This window comes from Schistocerca americana, chromosome 8, assembly GCF_021461395.2.
Source record: "Schistocerca americana isolate TAMUIC-IGC-003095 chromosome 8, iqSchAmer2.1, whole genome shotgun sequence".
NCBI classification, from domain to species: domain Eukaryota; kingdom Metazoa; phylum Arthropoda; class Insecta; order Orthoptera; family Acrididae; genus Schistocerca; species Schistocerca americana.
In genome coordinates, this window is record NC_060126.1 from 36,445,845 (window position 1) to 36,466,763 (window position 20,919).

General features: G+C 39.8%; 1 protein-coding gene across 3 annotated transcripts in view; it reads right to left on the reverse strand.

Moving 5' to 3' along the window:
* Positions 1–20,919, reverse strand: part of LOC124544947 (carbohydrate sulfotransferase 8-like) — a 118,473-nt gene that overhangs the window by 9,793 nt on the left and 87,761 nt on the right. For all 3 annotated transcript variants that reach the window (XR_006967578.1, XR_006967579.1, XM_047123694.1), the window contains exon 4: positions 11,582–11,753. Coding sequence is in view for 1 of the 3 variants with exons in the window: in XM_047123694.1 (XP_046979650.1) it covers positions 11,582–11,753 (172 nt within the window). In the remaining 2 variants the exon portion in view is untranslated. The remainder of the gene's footprint in view (positions 1–11,581; positions 11,754–20,919) is intronic.

Genomic DNA, 20,919 nt, shown 5'->3' on the forward strand with positions numbered 1-20,919 from the left:
GTTTGTGGGATGGAGTTCCATTCCTGTTGCACTTGACTGGTCAATACAGGGATGGTTAATGCTGTTTGTGGATGACACAGGAGTTGTTGTCCAATGATGTCCCAAATATGCTCAATCAGAGACAGATCTGGTGATCAAGCAGGCTGAGGCAACATGTCAACACTCTGTAGAGCATATTGGGTTACAATAGTGGTATATGTGTGAGTGTTATCCTATTGGAAAACACTCTCTGGAATACAGTTCATAAATGGCAGCACAACAGGTTGAATCATCAGATTGACATATAAATTTGCACTCAGGTGTGTGGGATAACCACGAGAGAGCTCCTGCTGACATACACAATTGCAGCCCTGACCATAACTCCAACTATAGGTCCAGTCTATCAGACAAGCAGACAGATTGGTTGCAGATCCTCAACTGGCCACCTAAATCTACTTATAACCAGGACTATCATCAAAGCAGAACCAGTTTTCATCAGAAAACATAACAGAGTTCCACCCCACCCTCCAATGAGCTCTCGCTTGACACCATTGAAGTCATAATAAGCAGTGGTTTGAGGTCTGTGGAATGCATGCTACAGGGTGTCTGTGTCAGAGATGTTCTTGAAGTAACTGATTTGCCACTGTTGTGCAAACTGCTGCTCGAATTGCTGACAGAAATGCAGTACAATGCACCAGAGCCATATGCTGAACATGATGGTCTTCCCTCTCGTTAGCGCCATGTGGGCATCCAGAGCTCCATCTTCTTGTGACTGTACATTCTCGTGACCACTGCTACAAGCAATCATTTACATTAGGTACACTCCTGCCAAGTCTTTCTGCTATATTGCAGATGGAAGGTCTAGCTTCTTGTAGACCTATTACATAACCAATTTCAAACTCAGTGAGGTGCTGATAATGGCATCTTTGTCACCTTAAAGGCATTCTTGACTAACATCAACTCATCATGTCTAATCTTGAAGGTAACTAATGCTCATGACTATCACAGTGCACATTTAAAGCAAGGCTCATATGTATTCTCACAATGGCACTATTAGCACCACTCTTATGTGACGGGCATGAAATCTGAACAGACATCATCTGTCAGATGCAGAACCACACTTACCAACTTTTGTTTATGTCACACAACTCCTCCTTTGTGTTGCAACTTTTTTCCATGACCGTATATAAGATATGGAAGTGCATAAGCTTTCGGAGGCAGTGGCTATTCTAGGTGTGGCGGGCAAAATTCCAGACAGAATGGACCTCATTTCAGAGTATGATGTTAGGAAGTCATACTCTTGTTGACACAGCTGATTAATGCATTCTAGGCTTGGACAGTATTGAGTAACAAGAGATGTTTTTTGGTACAATCAGTAGCACTATTGTTGGATGTCACGGCCTGGGAAATCTGCTGCCGTTTACCTTTCTCACTGTTCATTGTTTATCTGTAATGCCCACTAAATGTTTTCAGGAAAAAGAGAAAGGTTCAACAGATGGAAGGAAGATCAGGTGCATACAGTAGCAGCTAGATAACGATGTGGTACTATTAGCTGAAAATGGTGATCTGTAGCTATTGGAAAGAACTGAAGATGAATCTTATATAAATACAGTAGTGATTCACAAAAAAAGATTTTTGTACTGGCAGGTTTTTAAGTACTTGGGATGCAAGATACACAATGATATGACTTCTGAAGAAACAGTGAAAACAGGAACAACACGACCAAAAATATATGTCTGTCTGCAATCAACACTGCTGCTTGTAGTGCACATAAAAGGAATCACTAGTAAGAAATACTTTTAATTGTATTTTTAATTTCTTATTTTGTCTCATGGGAAGTTATTGAAAACTTTTGCTACTTTATTTCAAGATAGTGTATATTTCAGTTTATCTTGAAAATATTTCTATTACAAGGGATAAACACTGCTGATGAACACTGGGAAGTGAGTGTAATAATTTGTAAGAGGTGGTGCTCTTTGAAATCAGTGTGGTTACATATTCCATGTGAGTGTAACAGTGAAGCTGTTGTGTTAATAGTTGCATTCTGCTTGTCTTTATGCTGATTTCTAACATTTTATACATGGATTAACTTTGGATGAGTCTCAGGCAACCCAAACTGAAGATATTTTCTCATTTATTAATTGTTTTATGTGGTCAGTGAATTTGGAAATGGCTGTCCAATAGAGTGACCTAATCATTCTTAAGTTGAGAAAAAAGTCACAAACCAATTAGAATTTGAATTGGAGGATACAGACATTTATTATATTATCAGTATGACAACAACTAAACTGGCTGTGCGCATGAACGGACACAGACGAACTGTCCGCCTAGGAGATGTCCAATACCCAGTAGCAGAGCATGCCCTCCAGCATAATTCTAGGTAATTCTAGGGACCTAGGAACCGGCTACACCGTACGTGCCATTTGGCTTCTCCCACCCAACACTAGACCCTCGGAACTGTGGTGATGGGAACTTGCACTCCAACACATCCTTTCATCCCACCATCCCCCTGGACTGAACCTACATTAAACAACCTCACTCCCATTTACTCTTCAGTCTTCTTCTCTTTCCCTTTCCTCTATAGCCATTCATGCATCTTTTCATCCTACATAGTTGTGTTTATACTATATACCTCTTTACTTCTGTATGCATCCTCTTTGGTTTGAAGCTGGCACAGTACTTACAGTAGAATATCTTTGGCTTCCCTCTGACAACCATGCCTCCATCCTTACTACCCTCCCTGTTTACCTTTCCCTGTTGCTTCATAACCTGGGTTGTGAGTAACTGAATCCACTTTCCATTCTTCCCTTTCTTTCCCCTCTCTCCTCCCTGATGAAGGAACAAAGTTCCGAAAGCTAGGAACATAAATTTTCTGTTCTGTTTTGTGTATCTATCGGCTGTACTGAGCTGAGATAAGTACTGGTCAGCCCCTCTATCTCTTTGTTGGTATTTGTTTCATTTATTATAGGCTGTGTTAATAAGGATGACTGTGACTGACAATATAAATGAAAATGTTACAATTTCTGGGCGTGTCTTAACGCTGCATGTTATTGACTACCTATATCAATGGCTACTCCAGCACCATCAGGATGACTACTGTTAGTCAAAAGCACTGGTGCTACCTTGCAGCAACAGGAGAGGTGGCCGGGAGATAAGGTGCAGCTAGCACTGATTCCTTTGATTCCCACCTTGCCACAGCAGGGTGGCTTGTGTGCCAGTGCAACACAGATAGTTGTACCAATGGGACAACTTCATCGGTGGGTTATCTGTATAGAGGCCATACTAACATAAGGGGTTGAACAAAAATATGGAAACACCATGGCTTGAACATAGATGCAGATTCTAACCAAACCTGCAGGTTGGGCTGTTGTATTTAACCATTAACTGCACCTGTGTAATGCCCTCAATATGTTTCAAGTGGCAGTTGTGGTCAGAACTGTGTTCTGTGTAGCTGTGAGTGCATTATGCAAAGCTGAGACAATTTGAATGTAGGCAAATTGTTGGTGCTTGTATAGTGGATGCTTCCATAACCAAGATAGTCAAAGTGTTTGGTATTTCAAGAGGCACAGCATCGAAGACTTATACCACACACAGGGAAAGGGGTGAAACATCATCCACTAAGTCAGAATGTTGAGTAGTCATGACAGGTGGTCTTTGAAGAGAATTGTGATAAAAATAAGAGGACAACAGCAAATGTCACTGTACAACTGAATGTTGCACACATAAAGTCAGCACAAAAACAACATGAAGGGTGCTCCACAAGGAAGGAAGGTGGAATTCCAAAACCATTCGTCAGTGACACAAATGTACATAATAGGGAAATATCATGCTGGAGTCATAAAACCTGGACTGTGGAGCAATGGAAGAGAGTTTCCAGCTTCTGGTCAAGTTTACACCTGACAAACACCATCCCAAGTTCATGATGCAGACTGCTTACTATCAAGAGCAAGTCATGGTGGCACTTCTGTTATGATGTGGAAGCCATATTGTGGCATTCCTTTGGCCCCATGGTTACTCTGGAAGCTCATATTACTGCCAAGGATTGTGTGACCATTTGTGCTGATCAGTTCCATCCCATTATACAATGTTTGTCCTCCAATTGTGACACTGTGTTCCAAGATGAAAGGGCTCCTGTTCACACAGCTTGAATCAGCCAGGACTGGTTTTGTGAGCACAAGGATGAACTGTCACATCTCCCACCAAGTGAGATGGCACAGTGGTTAGCACACTGGACTTGCATTCAGACAGTTCAAACCCACATCCACCCATCCCAATTCAGGTTTGCTGTGATTTCCCTAAATCACTTCAGGCAAATGCCAGATGGTTTCTGTGAAAGGGCACAGCCAAACTCCTTCCCCATCCTTCCCTAATCCAATGAGACCAATGACCTTGCTGTTTAGTCCCCCTTCCAAAATCAACCAGTCACATCTCCCCTGGCCACTGCAGTCACCAGATCTCAATGCTATAGAGCCTTTATGTTCTTCTTTAGAGAGAAGTGTGTTTTATTGTTACCACCTTAATCATCATCATCAAATGAATTTACCACCATTCCTTGAAAACCATGCAGGACCTGTATTTCTTCAGTCCAAGACAAGTGGAAGCTGTTTTTAATACCAACTGTTTTCTTACACAATTTTAGGGGTGATTATGAGTTGTGGTTTTGGAATTTCCATTATTTTTGTCCACCCCTTGATGGTTCCTGTAAACAGACTGACCTGGTTTTGCAACATTACCTTGCTGGTTTGATACTTTGAATGGCTGAAAGTAAGGGAAAACTACTGTCATTATATTTTCCATGGGCATGCGGCTGAACTGCATGGGTTAATGATGCAGGCATCCTCTTGTTTAAAATATTCTAGAGGTAGTTCCCCATTTGGATCTCCAGGTTACTCAGAAGGGTATCATAAGGGGAAACAATATCTTCTATTCTACATATACGACTATGGAATGTTGGATCCTTTACTCAGGCAGGTAGGCAAGAGAATTTAAAATGAGAAATCCATAAGGTGAAGTCTGAATTGGTTGGAATTAGTGAAGTAGAGTGGGAGGAAGTACAGGTCCTCTGGTCAGGTGAGTACAGGTTTAACACCTCAAAATCTAATGGGTGTAATGCAAGAGTAAATCTAATAATGAATAAGAAAATTGGAACACAAAATCCTATTAACAGTACAGTGGACACTTTGTCACAGCCAAGATAAAGACAAAGCCAAGACTCACAACAGTTGTACATGTTTACATGCCTACTAGCTCTGCAGATGATGGGGTGGTTGCAAGAATAATTAAAAGAAATTTTTTCAGATAGCTGAGGGAGATACAATTTTAATAATGAGGAACTGGAATTTGATGGGAAAATGAAGAACCGTAAAAATGATAGACCATTTAAATCTCATTGTTAACACTTTGTATAACAATCATGAAAGTAGGATCAACATGTGGAAGATAAGATACCTGGAGACATTTGAACATGTCAGATAGATTGTCCGAGTGTTGGAACTTTAATAGCGGCAGCTCTTTATTTACAAATTATAAAAAATAGATAAATGTTTCAGAATTGTACTGTCCTTAGAAGTAGTCACCAGCGTTATGTATAACCTGCTGCCAGCAATGTGGAAGTTGTGCAAGCTGTGTTGAGACTTTGAGTGGAGTGGTCTATTGCCATGTGACTCTCTGTAAAAGTTTTGAAGTGAATGCCATGAAGTACTGCCCTTCATTTTGGAAGCAAGTTGAAGTCACAAGTGCCTAAGTCCAGGTAGTGTGGTGGTGTTGCAACACTTCCCAGCCATTCACATCGATTGAACAAATCGGTCACAATTTGGGCCCTTTGTGCCTGAACACTGTCAGAAAAATGACAGGCAGGTCCTGCAGAAAGCATGTCAGTTTCTTTCTCTATGCTGGACGCAGGCTATGTTCTACAAATGAACAGCTTAGAGAAAGAAGTGACAACACTTTCTGTGGGACTCACCCACCATTTTGAAGGACAATGCTCTGGTGCATATGGCTCATGCTGTGAGCAATTTGTTCAATCAGTGGAACTGGCTGGAAAGTATTGCACCACCATTACACTCGCTAGACTTAAGCCTTTGTGACTGCAACTTGTTTCCTGAATTGAAGGAATCACCTTCATGGCACTCACTTTGAAACTGTTACATAGATTCATATGGCAACAGATTACTCCATTTGAACTATTTACACAGCTGGCAGTGCTAAGAGTATCCTACAGTTCCCACATCACTGGCAATGTGTTGTCCACAAAGCTGTTGACTACTTTTAAGAGCAGTAAAACTCTGAAATGTATATCTATTTGGTATAAGTTGTAAAATAAATAGTTGCCACCAGTGGAGCTTCAACCCTTGTATCATCATATGACAGATATTTAGAAAGAAGATTTTAAACTGCAAAACATTTCCATTAGCTGATTTGACTGAGACCATTATTTGTTTATTATGAACTGCAGAGTAAAATTGAAGGCAACAGCCTTGCCGCAGTGGATACACTGGTTCCCGTGAGATCACCGAAGTTATGCGCTGTCAGGCATTGTCGGCACTTGGATGGGTGACCATCCAGGCCGCCATGCGCTTTTGCCATTTTTCGGGGTGCACTCAGCCTTGTGATGCCAATTGAGGAGCTACTCGACTGAATAGTAGTGGCTTTGATCAAGAATACCATCTTACGACTGGGAAAGCAGTATGCTGACCCCACACCCCTCCTATCCGCGTCCTCCACCGAGGATGACACAGTGGTCGGATGGTCCCGGTAGGCCACTCGTGGCCTGACAACGGAGTGCTTTAGAGTAAAACTGAAGAAATTGCAGAAAGATAGAGCAGCAAAAAATTCAACATGGCATTTTGTATCAGGGAATAAAATTCTAGAATAAACTGCCAAAGGAGATGAAAAAGAGTGCTAAAATATATCTGTTTGAAAAAAATAGTTAAAATATTCCTCATAATCAATGCATATGACACAATTAAGCATTACTAGGAGGGCTCAAGTGTAGTGGTTAATAATGAAAGGAGACAACTACAACACCTTGTCACATTACAATAAATGATTACAATGTAACGATTTTACAAAAACATTATGTATCAAGATGACATTGCATGATAGTAATTCTTCTCATTCTCACGTTTTTAACATCTCACTGTTATGGGGACCCAGCTTTTCAGGTTGGTTGAGTAGGGGTCTTGAAGAACAGCATAGGGCACAGTTGCATGTTCGTGAATCTGAAATCAGTTTACCAAACAAACTGGAGTTAGTGCAAGGGGAATAGCACCATGTTCATGGTCCAGGAGTCAACCGTGGGTGTCCTCAGCGTGTACAATCTTTTCATATTAGAAGTTATCTTGAACAAATTGTGTGTAAATCAAAGAACACTGTGGAATAGGGACCAACCAAATCAACCAGTGCAGTTGGGAGATGTCAGGCCACCAAGATTTAGGTTTTATGTGGTTTACTATACCATTACAGGCAAATGCCACAATGGTTCCTTCACCAAGGCCACTGTCAACTACCTCCCCTATCCTCATAAAAGCATACTTGTATATTAATAGCAGGAAAGTTGTTGTAGAATGTAAATACTTTAGAGTTAAAGGTGACTGCTCACTAAAAAGGGGAAGTGTTGAGCCCTCGATACGCACTCACAAAAGAAGGAAAACTTTTAGCTTTTGGAGTTCTCCTTTGACAAGTTACACCCAACTTATGTCCCTACATGGTGCTGGCTAGAATGCAAGTATATGCATCTACATCTACATCTACATTGATACTCCGCAAGCCACCCAACGGTGTGTGGCGGAGGGCACTTTACGTGCCACTGTCATTACCTCCCTTTCCTGTTCCAGTCGCGTATGGTTCGCGGGAAGAACGACTGTCTGAAAGCCTCCGTGCGCGCTCTAATCTCTCTAATTTTACATTCGTGATCTCCTCGGGAAGTATAAGTAGGGGGAAGCAATATATTCGATACCTCATCCAGAAACGCACCCTCTCGAAACCTGGCGAGCAAGCTACACCGCGATGCAGAGCGCCTCTCTTGCAGAGTCTGCCACTTGAGTTTATTAAACATCTCCGTAACGCTATCACGGTTACCAAATAACCCAGTGACGAAACGCGCCGCTCTTCTTTGGATCTTCTCTATCTCCTCCGTCAACCCGACCTGGTACGGATCCCACACTGATGAGCAATACTCAAGTATAGGTCGAACGAGTGTTTTGTAAGCCACCTCCTTTGTTGATGGACTACATTTTCTAAGCACTCTCCCAATGAATCTCAACCTGGTACCCGCCTTGCATGTGTGTGAGTGTGTGTGTGTGTTTGTGTACTCCAGCTCATCAACAGAAAACTCTGAAAGCTAGGAAGTTTTCCTTCTTTTGTGTGTGAGCATCCAATAAGCAAGTAAACATAAGTGAGGCCAAGGCCCCTGTGCACTGGGCTTATACTGGGCTGTTGTGCACGTGGCACAGTGCAAGCTGCATCATCTGCCCACGTTGCAAGTCAACCTCTCTAGGCCAACCATGGAGGCACTCTCATCACACACCATTCAATTACGTATGCTCACACTCTATAGGGTTATGACACTCCTTCCCCCTTGGGGAAAGCTGTTCGCTCTCAAGATGTCCACTCGTTCATCAGTAGGTGACAACTGATGGAGCAGGTGTCACATTGTCACAGGAGAATAGGACCTGAAACGGCATGGGCATGGGCAGGCACAGTGCCAACTCCCCCATGAGAGGCTGTAAGGTGACACTGGTGTTGATCATGCTGTATCCAGGTCCCCATCCAGGCAGGCACTCGGTGATGGAGGCAGCAGAGAAGACTGCAGCAGCAACAGGGGCTGTGGAGATGGAGGCAGCTTGGCAGTGATATATCATTGTAAGTTGATCCCTGGATGAATAAAACAAATCAAATTAAGGAGATGGGACATGGTAAAATGAAAGAACCAGAGTTTTGTTAAGGGCTTAAGAGGGACAATTAACTAGCCATTAACTGAAATAAGGGAATGGAACATGTTAGAAAGCAAATGAGAAACGTGGGTAGTGAAGGCAGGATAGCAAGAATTAAACAAAAAGACAAGGCACAGTGATCTTTGGGTCTTACATAAAGCATTGAATGTAACTGGCAAAAGGTGAAAAATATAAGAATGAAACAAATAAAGGAGCAACAAAAATACAAACTACTAAAAAATTTATTGTAAAAAAGTGCTAAATGGCAACACAGGAACAACTAGAGGAGAAACATGGATGGTTATGGAACAGATAAATGCCACCTATAGGAAATTAAGAAACCTCTGGAGAACTGAGAAGCAGGTGTATGAATATCAGCGAGGACAAATGGCAAGCCAGTAATGAGGAAAGAAGAGGGAGGCTGAAAGGTGGAAGGAACATATACAGAAGGGCTATACAAAGAAAGTTAAACTTTATGACAGTATTATGGAAGGGAAGAGGAAGTAAATGGATATGAGATAGGATATATGTTACTGTGAGAAGAATTTGACACAGTACTGAAAGATCTAAGACAAAACAAAGCACCTGAGGTAGATGCCTGTTTACAAACTACATATGTGTATACAAATGTAAAATGTATTCCAATTAAGTTAGGAGATGCTGAGAAGATAATGAGACAGTAAAATTTGTAACTGAATTTTGTTATTTGCACAGCGAAACTACTGACAATGACAAAGCACAGTAGAGACTTGCAGTAACAAGGAATGTTTCTGAAAAAGAAAAATTTGTTAATATCAAACAATGGAAAATTCAGGAAGGAATAATGACAGTGCCATGAAATGGATAGCTGCTACTCACCAGATAGTGGAGCTGCTGAGTCACAGATAGGCACAACAAAAAGACTGTCAAACAAATAAGCTTTTGGCCAAAAAGACCTTCAGCAGGATTATACAACACACAAAAACACACACACACACACACACACACACACACACACACATGAGACTGTGGTCCTGTGTGTGTGTGTGTGTGTGTGTGTGTGTGTGTGTGTGTGTGTGTGTGTGTGGTTTGTCGAACTCCACTGAAGGCCTTTTTGGCCAAAAGCTTATTTGTTTAACAGTATTTTTGTTGTGCCTATCTGTGAGTCTGCATCTCTGCTGTATAGTGAGCAGCAACTATCCTTTTCATTAACTTGTTAATATCAAATATAAATTTAAGTCTGAATGTATAGGGATGTAAAATATATGTAAACAGCACGAACAACACATTATCAGACCTAACACGTTGTAGGACAACCACTTGCATTCAAAGCAGCTTCCAGTTGTCCCAGAATGGAAAAATACTAGTCTTGTATGGTTTTCCAGAGAATCTTATACCATTCTTCCTGCAAAATAGTGTCAAGTTCAGGTAAAAATGATGGAGATGGATAACAATCACACATCCATCTCTCCAAAGTAGACAACTAAGGCTGAATAATATTGAAATTGGGTGATTTTGGTAGCCATAGGATGGAGATCTAACAATTCATCCTTGTGCTCATAAAACCAGGCCTGGATGATGCAAGTTGTGCAACAGGGGCCCTGTCATCGTATAATACAACATCACCATTGGGGAACAAACAATGTACTATGGGATGGACCTGATCAGCCAAAATGGCCACATAATTCTTGGCAGAAATGCAAGCTTAAAGAGTAACCAGGAAATGGATACCCAAATCATCATTTGACATCTGCTGTGGTTCACTCTTGGGATGAAAACGTTTGTGAAAGAAGACTTATCTGATCAAATGTAATTTTTCCACTGCTCAATATCCCAGGTTTTGTGGCTTGGGCACCACATTTTCCTGTTACGAGCATCTGCATCACTGATGAGTGGTTTTGTAATTCCAGCTTACTTGTGGAGCTCCCTTCAAGTTGCTTTTGTGCTGACAGGGCATGCGAGTGTGGCATTCAGTTCTTTTGTGATAGTTATACCTGTAATCTATAGCTGTAATTTTGTTGTAGTCCTCTTCAATAACTGTCTGTCATGACCACTCAACACACACATTCATCCATATTGTGACTTAGCAAATGATGTTTTTTCACTTTCCCTGTATGTGATATAAATCTTCAACACAGTGCCTTTTGAAACACCAGAAACTTTGACTACCTAGGTTACAGAAGCATAAGGGCACCAACAATTTGACCACATTCAGATAAACTTAGCTACAACATAATGCACTCACAAAGACTCAGAACACTGTTCTCACCACGACTGACACTTTGGATGTATTGAGGATGCCGCAAGGTGCTGTCCATAGTTGCGGTAGCTAGGCCAAGGTGAAGAGACTTGCACAGGATAGACCAACAATGAGGGCTGCATCAAAGCAGTCTTCAGACTGAAGATGATAATATCCTGACAACAATGATGATGACGACAGTGACATAATATACCTATCAGTGCTGTGGTTAACCTTGAATGCTTTTTGCCATCTTGCATGGTGCTACAAGAAATTGACAGTGTTTTACACAAAGAAATTAATGTAAAATGTACGTTCCACAGTGGTGTCACTGTTAAGAACTAATTTGAAAAATATTATAATATTATGAGGTTAAACCATGAAGCTTGCCTGAAATCTGATGATAAGATAATAAAGTAAACATTTAAATGTAGATATAATTCACAAAGACCTTTTCGGCATCTTCATAGTCCAGCTCTGGGTAAGCTTCTCTGGCAATTTCACTTAGTTGCCTGTGGCTTTTCACTATCTGCTCCTCTGAATATCCAGCCAATAAGCACAAGTGATATAACCACGTCGTGGATGCTGCTTTATATAAGGGACACCATGATATATTGTGTTTTCTGAAAAAAAAAAAAAATGGCCCTACAAGAATCATTATCTGAAGTAGGCATATCTAAGGTTACATTTATGCAAATTTGGAAGTAGGAACATGATTAAACACTTGCTACATCACAGCACTTTGTATTCTATCAAAATTTTATAGTTTAGAAAATATTATTACTCAAATATGTTGTTCTTGTAAGAAATACAAGAATGTACAAGTTGTAGAATGTAAACCTTTCAAATACTCATTATTAATATTTTGTAGCGCTCTTTTTTTTGTATCCAAAAATATATACTGTTACTAGGAAAACATTCTAGTTAATTAAATATTTTCAATATAAGAGTTTGTTTCTAGAATAACCTTGTAGGCTTTACTTGAAAACTAGAGAGGCATTTGTGAGTCTAAAAATTTGTTTCTAAGACAGAACCTAATAGTAATATGATTTAAACATAACCAGATGATAGTTAAAAAGTGTCATCATGCATTAATATATTCTTTATAACTCCTGTCTTTCACATCATTAATAATATGTAATTAGTCTGTACTGTAATATTTCATAAATTATTTGTACAAAATTTCCAATGTGCAGCTATGAACTAGCATTGTGGCCAGGGGCAGAACCACTCATTATTAGCTGTTGATTTGCAGCTAGTCTGCACTGGTCAGTCTTCATATGTTGTGTATTCATTGTTAAAATAGCGTTGTAACATACTTAACTGCAACTAATATAAATAGCTTACACTCCACTGCGTCTTTGTAATTAGTTTTGTTTTTCAAAGTAGTTTTCTTACATTGCTTTGTGAAGAATCTGCAGCTTTTTGGCAATGCTATTTTCAATCATCATCAGAAACTGTCAGGTTATCACTTTCAGGTTTAGCACTGGTGTGTGTGATATCCAATATACAAGGCGTACATCTTTGCTTCCGCTGTTTGCCAATAGGTGGTGACAACGGTAAGTAGCGGTCGAAAGAAACAGATCGCAGACTTCAGGCAGTTAATTTGGACCTCAGTCAACATAATCTCATGCAAACATTATTCGATTTGTGCCTGCATCATAAAGTTGCTCTTGATTGAAAATGTCAGTTTACGAGCGTAATTCTCGTCATTTGCGGGAGGTGTTACTGTTTTGTTTCAATATAAAGAAAACAATGGCTGAGTCTCATTGAATGCTCTTGAGTGCATATGGTAAGGACGCTATTGGTAAAAGAACATGTCGTGAGTGGTTTCAATGCTTCAAGAACAGTGATTTTAACATCGTAGACTGCCATAGTGGTGGAAGAGAGAATGTTTCCGAAGATGCAGAATTGGAGACATTTCTGAGTAAAGACTCATGTTAAACTCAAGAAGAATTGGCACAATTAGTGGGAGTGACACAGTGAGCCATTTCAAAATATCTCAAGGCTATGGGCATGATTCAGAAAGAAGGAACTTGGGTCCCATGTGAGCTGAAACCAAGAGATACTGAACGGTGTTTGTGTGTTTGTGAACAGTTGTTTCAGAGGCAAAAACAGAAGGGATTTCTGCATCGCATTGTGACCAGGAACAAAAAATGGGTTCATTACAATAACCCTAAGCACAAAAAATCATGGAGATATAACAGGCATGCTTCCACGTTGACGGTCAAACCAAATATTCCCGGCTCCAAGATCATGCTCTGCATTTGGTGGGACCAGCTCGGCGCTGTGTACTATTAGGTGTTAAAACCAAGTGAAACAATCACAGGTGCTCATTATTGAATGCAATTAATGTGTTTGAACAGAGTATTAAAAGACAAACAACCGCAATACAGCGAGAGGCAAGATAAAGTTATTTTGCAGCATGACAACACTCGACCCCACATTGCAAAAGAGGTCAAAATGTACTTGGAAATGTTAAATATGGGAAGTCCTACCCCACCCACTGTATTTGCCAGACTGCTCCCTCTGACTATCACCTGTTTAGAGGCTCTGAGCACTATGGGACTTAACAGCTATGGGCATCAGTCCCCTAGAACTTAGAACTACTTAAACCTAACTAACCTAAGGACATCACACAACACCCAGTCATCATGAGGCAGAGAAAATCCCTGACCCCGCCGGGAATCAAACCTGGGAACTGGGGCGTGGGAAGCAAGAATGCTACCTCACGACCACGAGCTGCAGACCCTGTTTAGATCAATGGGACATCGCCTGGCTGACCAAAACTTCCGATCTCATGAAGAAGTCCCAAATTGGATTGATTCGTGGATCGCTTCAAAAGATGAACAATTTTTTCGATGGAGGATTTGTACACTGCCCAAAAGATGGGAGAAAGTAGTGGCCAGTGATGGAAAATACTTTGACTGATACATGTGTAACCAATTTGTTTCATTAAAGCCTCAAATGTTGGGGAAAAATGGTGGAAGCAAAGTTGTCCACCTTGTAGTAGTAGTAGTAGTAGTAGTAGTAGAATAGTAGTAACTTTATTAATCGATAGATCTCTTTTTGCAAAGATATAGGACATGTCAAAGTATGTACAAGTTTAGACCAATTTAAAATAAGGATATTCATATACACGTATATTTACAGACTTCATTAGATTTACCCTGGTATACAATACTTTATTTATGAATAACTTATTATATAATATAATGCCACACTGTTCACTCATATCTCACTATCAGTCAGTGCACACACTATACACACATTTCAGAATGAGATTTTCACTCTGCAGCAGAGTGTGCACTGATATGAAACTTCCTGGCAGATTAAAACTGTGTGCCAGACCAAGCCTCGAACTCGGGACCTTTGCCTTTTGTGGGCAAGTGTTCTACCATCTGTCCTACCCAAGCATGACTCATGCCCCATCCTCACAGCTTTACTTCTGCCAGTATCTCATCTCCTACTCTCCAAACTTTACGGAAGCCCTCCTGTGAACCTTGCAGAACTAGCACTCCTGGAAGAAAGGATATTGTGGAGACATGGCTTAGCCACAGCCTGGGGGATGTTTCCAGAATGAGATTTTCACTCTGCAGCAGAGTGTGCACTATTATGAAACTTCCTGGGAGATTAAAACTGTGCGCTGGACTGAGACTCGAACTCGGTAGAGCACTTGCCCGCGGAAGGCAAAGGTCTCGAGTTTTATACACACATTATTTCACAACACTTCACTCACTACACACACACACACACACACACACACACACACGCGCTGGTGGTCTATGGGCCATTTTCTGTACCACAGCTTCCCGTTTGCTATCCTGAAAAACTGAGTCAGCATCCCTCTATAATGAGTGAGATGTTGATCTCAGAAAGAGGAGGAGGTGTTAGTACTGTGTAATGCATAGCTTGGGGGTAAATTTTTCTAGAAAAGGAAAAGAGAAGGGAAAAAAACTTAGTGTGAAGGTGTTATGTGGAATGTCAGATGTTTTGTAATCATTATTATTATTTATTTGTATAACTTTTTTTACAATACTACTACTCTGTTTTATCTAAGTAATCCTTCAATGTATAAAGTGAATCTCATAGCAGGTACTTTTTAGCTGCCTTTTTAAATAAGTGTATTTTTTTTCTTTTATCTCTTTTGGTATTGTACAGTTTTATTCCTTGGTAGAAAATGCTGTTTTGAGTTTTATGTTTATTTTTTCTTGGCAGATGTAAGTTGAGTGTAGCTCTTGTTCCATGGTCATGGACAGAACTGTTTGTGCAGCAATTACCAATGTTGTTTTTGATGTGTACAACTGAGTGGTAAATGTATTCACACGGAGCAGTCAAAATCCCCAGTGTTTTGAACAGATCTTTACAATGAGCTCGACTGCCATTTTTGGTTATGATTCTTATGGCTCTTTTTTGGAGATTGAAAACTGTGTTCATATTTTGGGCATTTGTTCCCCAAAAAAGAATGCCATAGCTAAGAATTGAGTGTACATATGAATAGTATGTAACTAAAAGATACTGCATGTTACACACTAATGATAGGATTTTAAGGGCATAACATGCTGATGACATTCTCTTTGCAAGTACCTTTGTGTGTTCACACCACTTCAACTGAGAATCAATATTCATTACTAGAAATTTTGCATTTGTTACACAGTCTATTGAGGCACCATCTACATTTAATTTATTTAACATTGTCATTTTCCCTCTTCAAACTGAAATTCATGGCATTAGTTTTCTTTATGTTCATTGTCACTTTATTGCTTATTGACCAATCATATACTTCCTTGAGAGTTTCATTTTCTTTCTCTTCAAGGAGTTCTTTTGTTTTCTCAGTGACTATAATATTGCTGTCATCAGTGCTGAGGATTTTTTCACCATGAGTAACACTACTGGAAAAGTCATTGATGTATATCAGGAATAGTATTGGTCCTAATGTTACCTTGAGGAACCCCTATATTAATGTATTTTGGTTCTGATAAGTGTTTTATTAAAGGTTTCAATCTATTTTAAGTATGTGTTATCTCTACTCTTTGTACCCTATCTGCTAAGTATGATCGAAACCAGTCATTAGCTACCCTTCTTATTCCTAATGCTTCTAATTTATTTAATAGTCTTGTGGTCAACTGTATCAAAGGCCTTAGAAAGATCCAAAAATATACCTGTGACACACTCATCTTTGTTAAGAGCACCAAATACAACCTTTGTGAATTCTACTATGGCTGACTCCATATTTTTGCCACTTCAGAAACGAAACTGTGATTCGCTTAAAGGATTGTATTTATTCAGGTAATCCATTAATCTGTCTTTCATAATTGCTTCTGTTATTTTTTAGAAGGGTGACAGCAGGGAAATGGGCTGGTAATTTTCTATGTCTTCTGCATTACCTTTCTTAAGCAAAGGTACAACTCTTGCCTCTTTTTAACTGTTCTGGAAATGTCCCTGATTTGAAGGATTCATTTATTATATTTGTTAAGGGGCCTTGTATAATCTCTATGCACTGTTTCAGCACACACATTGGTATTCATGTAAGCCTACTGACTTTTTATTTTTTAGTTTTTGAACAGTTTTATTGACTTCATTCTCATATTCTCATTCTCATATAGCAAGCCATTAATTTTATTTAATTTCAGAAAATTGAGAAAACTCATGGAAACAATCTGAAATGAGTTCATTTTGTTAGAAGTGACAATTACCCTGCATTGTTTTTGTGAAAGTAAATACTCAAATGCCTACAGTGGAAATTAGGATATATTTGTAGCTATTCTCATATTTCAGGATCTTCCTTTTTGTTTCTTCACAGCCTCTGTGTTTCATTTTGAACCATCTGACTTTTCTTAAAATCTCTCAGCTAAGTATTCTTCATACACATTTAGCATTTAAAGATAGAACTGTTATGAAACTTTCCATCAGTAGTTGACCCATAACTAACAGTTTCAGTAACTACCCAATTACGGAAGTAGTTGTGACTAGACAAAACCACTTTCATCTTGCCACAACTGTTGGTTCTCTGATTGCTCTGTCAGAAGACTCATCAAACTATAACACATGAAATTTTAGTTCACTTTATTACATAAATGAACAAATGATTTACTTAAATTACTTGCTACAGGATTAGTGGATAATTTACAACCACTAGGAACTAGCAGCGCATCATTTGATGCACTAATTAATGAACTGTTCTCTTGATTTAAAATGTCCAACCTCAACAAAACTACATGCTCATTTGAAACTTTAAATACTCTTTGGTCCTAGATGATGATGTTGACTGCTGTAGCTGATGTTTTTAACTGAGCTGAATTCTTACATGCTGAAAACCACGTCAACCTCAGAGTGAGGGTGCTGCTATGATGAGTGGGGAGTCTTGATCTTCAGGAGCACTTCGTGTACATCATTGTGGACTTCAGTGAGCCCTCACTGATGTCTGTTACGTCAATTTATGTTGCTAACTTTGATGTTGCAGCACAATCTCTGTACAGTGTCACAGAAGAGTGGATCACAATGACACAGGTCTTAAAGCACCTGTTGAAGTCACTGGTGTTATGGTGCACAGCACCTTTGATGGTCAGGTGGTCAAGTTTGTGGTAAACCACATTTTCACAACAGCCATTCATACCCCCAGGCATCAGGTTCATCATCGTACCCACATGGAACATTGCACAGTAGTCATAGTGTTGCTGGTATATATAGTGTATCCCTAGCTCTGGTCAGATATGCTACGTGTATGACAGGACAGTAGGAGGAGGAAGGGAGCCTTATTCTATTCCCACCAGCTGAGAAAACCCACCACCAGTTGCCAGCCTCATATACTTTACTTGCCCAAACTTCAAAATTTTACCACAAAAATTGTCATTCTGGTTCTCAACCAATCTCCCATGACTCCTGACACTCTGTCCCTGCATAATCATGCTGTGCTAAAATCTTTCAATGTCACCTGTGCTATTTTTGCAAAATTCTTGTACCATCTCTGAACAATTTCTTGAATCCTTTTACACCCTTAGCACTATCTGGGAAAGCTATCCTAGTTAATTATATCCCAGTCTACATCTTCATCTATGCACTGTAAACAACAGGGAAGTGAATAGCAGACAGTACATCCTACTGTACTAGTTATTAAGGCTTTTTCCCATTCCATTTACGTATGGAGTGTGGGAAGAATGATTGACTGAATGCTTCTGCACCTGCTGTAATTAATCTAACCATATCCTCACAATCCCTATGGTAGCAATACATAGGACACTGTGGTATATTCCTAGAGTCAGCATTTACAGCCAGTTCTTGAACTTTGTTCATAGACTTTCTTTGAACAGGTTCTGTCTATCTTCAATAGTCTGCTAGTTCAGTTCTTTCAACATCTCTGTGACACTCCACCTTGGGCTAAAAAACATGAGTCTGCTACATGCTTCACCCATAACTGAGCCTATGTGATTGTTCCATTTCAAGTCCCGACTATGTGTTACGCCCTCGAATGAGTTTGCCAATTCCATTTGCGACTCACTAATTATTGTAGGATACTATGTTTTTTCATTCTGTGAAGTACACAATTTTACATTTTTGGACATTTAAAGCGAGTTGCTAATCTCTGCACTTCTTTGAAATCTTTTTTAAGTTCTGATTGAATATTTATGCAGCTTCGTTCAGACTGTGCTTCATTCTACATAACTGCATCATCTACAAAAAGTCTGATGTATATATTAATATTGCATGTGAGATCATTAATATACATCATGAACAGTAAGGGGCCAAACACACTTCCCTGGGGTACACCCCATCTGTTGATGACTCCCCATCCGAGATAACATGCTGCACCCACCCCACCAAGAAATCCTCAATCCAGTCACAAATTTTGCCTGGTAACCCATTTTATCATGCTTTTGATAATACACATAGATGTATTACTGATTCAAATACTTTTCAGAAATTGAGGAATACTGCATCCATGTGACTGCCTTGATTTATGGCTTTCAGGATGTCATACGAAAAATGTGCAAGTTACCTTTCATGTGATCTAGGCTTTTGAAAACCATGTCAGTTGGCATGGAGGAGGCCGTTGTTTGAGATGCCTCATTATGTTTGAGATCAGAATTTGTTCCAAGATTCTAAAAGAAATCAATGTCAAAGATATACTTCAGTATTGCCAATTTTTTTTATTGATTATTAACTCCAGCTCATTGGTAAGCCATCTTCACATCAATTTAAAATGTTGTTCAGTGTATGACAGTCATTACAAATCATCATGTTTTTAGAGTTAACTCACCATAAAATGAAATTGCAGTTAGACAGCAGTCACACAGGCACTTCCTTGTTCCTGTTATAAATATTAGAACACTCATGGGCAATGCAACTATCATTGCTGCAGATTGACTGTACACATGTGGCAATACAGGCACTGTAATAATATTTGCTTAGTGATGAATATTGTCAATTTACATAAACAACTATGATTTTTCATTTTAGGGCAACTTAGATCTAACAATGGGTAATGACTGTCAGATTGATCTGCAGATGGCTGTCAGTGAACCAAAACCCGTAAGCAACAAAGAAAATTTGCAATTGTAACACGGGATTTTTATTCATAAGTTTTAAATCAACAGACCACATATCTCCCAATTGAACAATGTCAAAGAATAACAGTAGTTTTATGGATCACTTCTACTACCCTTTTGTAAATGGGAGTGACCTGTGCCTTCTTCCAACTTTGGGGCATGGTTTTTTGTTCAGGGGATCTATGGTAGATTAGAGTAAACAGAGGGGTTAACTCAGCTGCAAATTCAATACAGAATCTGATTGGTATTCCATCAGGCCCTGGTGCTTTATTCAGTTTTAATGATTTCAGCTGTTTCTCGACACCACTGCGACTAATTTCTATTTCACACATCTTTTCAGTGGTAAGAGGATTAAACTGGGACACTCCTGTGCCAAGGTATATGAAAACATCATGGACAGTAGAATCCGAACAAAATCCAGAACAAATGGAGAGAGGAGATTAGTTATTGTCCTTATATTTGCAGTGGGGCAGCTTCTGGAGGACCACTATGAATTTGGGGAAGATCTTGTTATGCCCTTACTCGATATACACTGACGGAAAAAAAATAAAAAATAAAAAAAAACGCTGCACCGAGAAGGAACTGTACCACAAAAACGAAAGTTGGCACTCATGTTTCTATATCTGAAAGATGATGCTTATCAAAATTTCACTTGACACATAAGAGTGGGGCCTTAGTACCACTGTGAGAATGAAAATCAAGTTTGTTTTAAACATATGCTGTAACAGTTCTGAGCATTAGTTACTTTTGAGTTTGGATGTGGTGAGTTGAGATCACCTTAAAGGTGACATAGACACCATTATCAACACTGAGTTTGAATGAGGTTGTGTAATAGGGCTACAAGCCAATGGATGTTCCTTCTGTGATGCTGCAGAAAGACCTCACCGGAATGTAGCCACTGTACATGACTGCTGGCAGCAGTGTCCATGAGAATGTAGAGATGTGAGAAGACCGGGCTCTGGACAGCCCTGTGGCACTACCGAGAGGTGTATAGGTCTGGTGCATTTTACCGCATCTGCAGCATCAACTGAGCAGCAGTTGCTACCACAGTGATACAATGAATTGTTACAAATCTATTACTTCAGTGACAGCTCTGAGCCAAACACCCTGTGGCATGCATTCTACTGACCTCAAACCACTGCCATTTGCAACTTCAGTGGCGTCAAGCAAGAGCTCACTGGAGGGCAGGGTGGAGATCAGTTGTGTTTTCTGATGAAAGCTGTTTCTGCTCTGGTGCCATTGT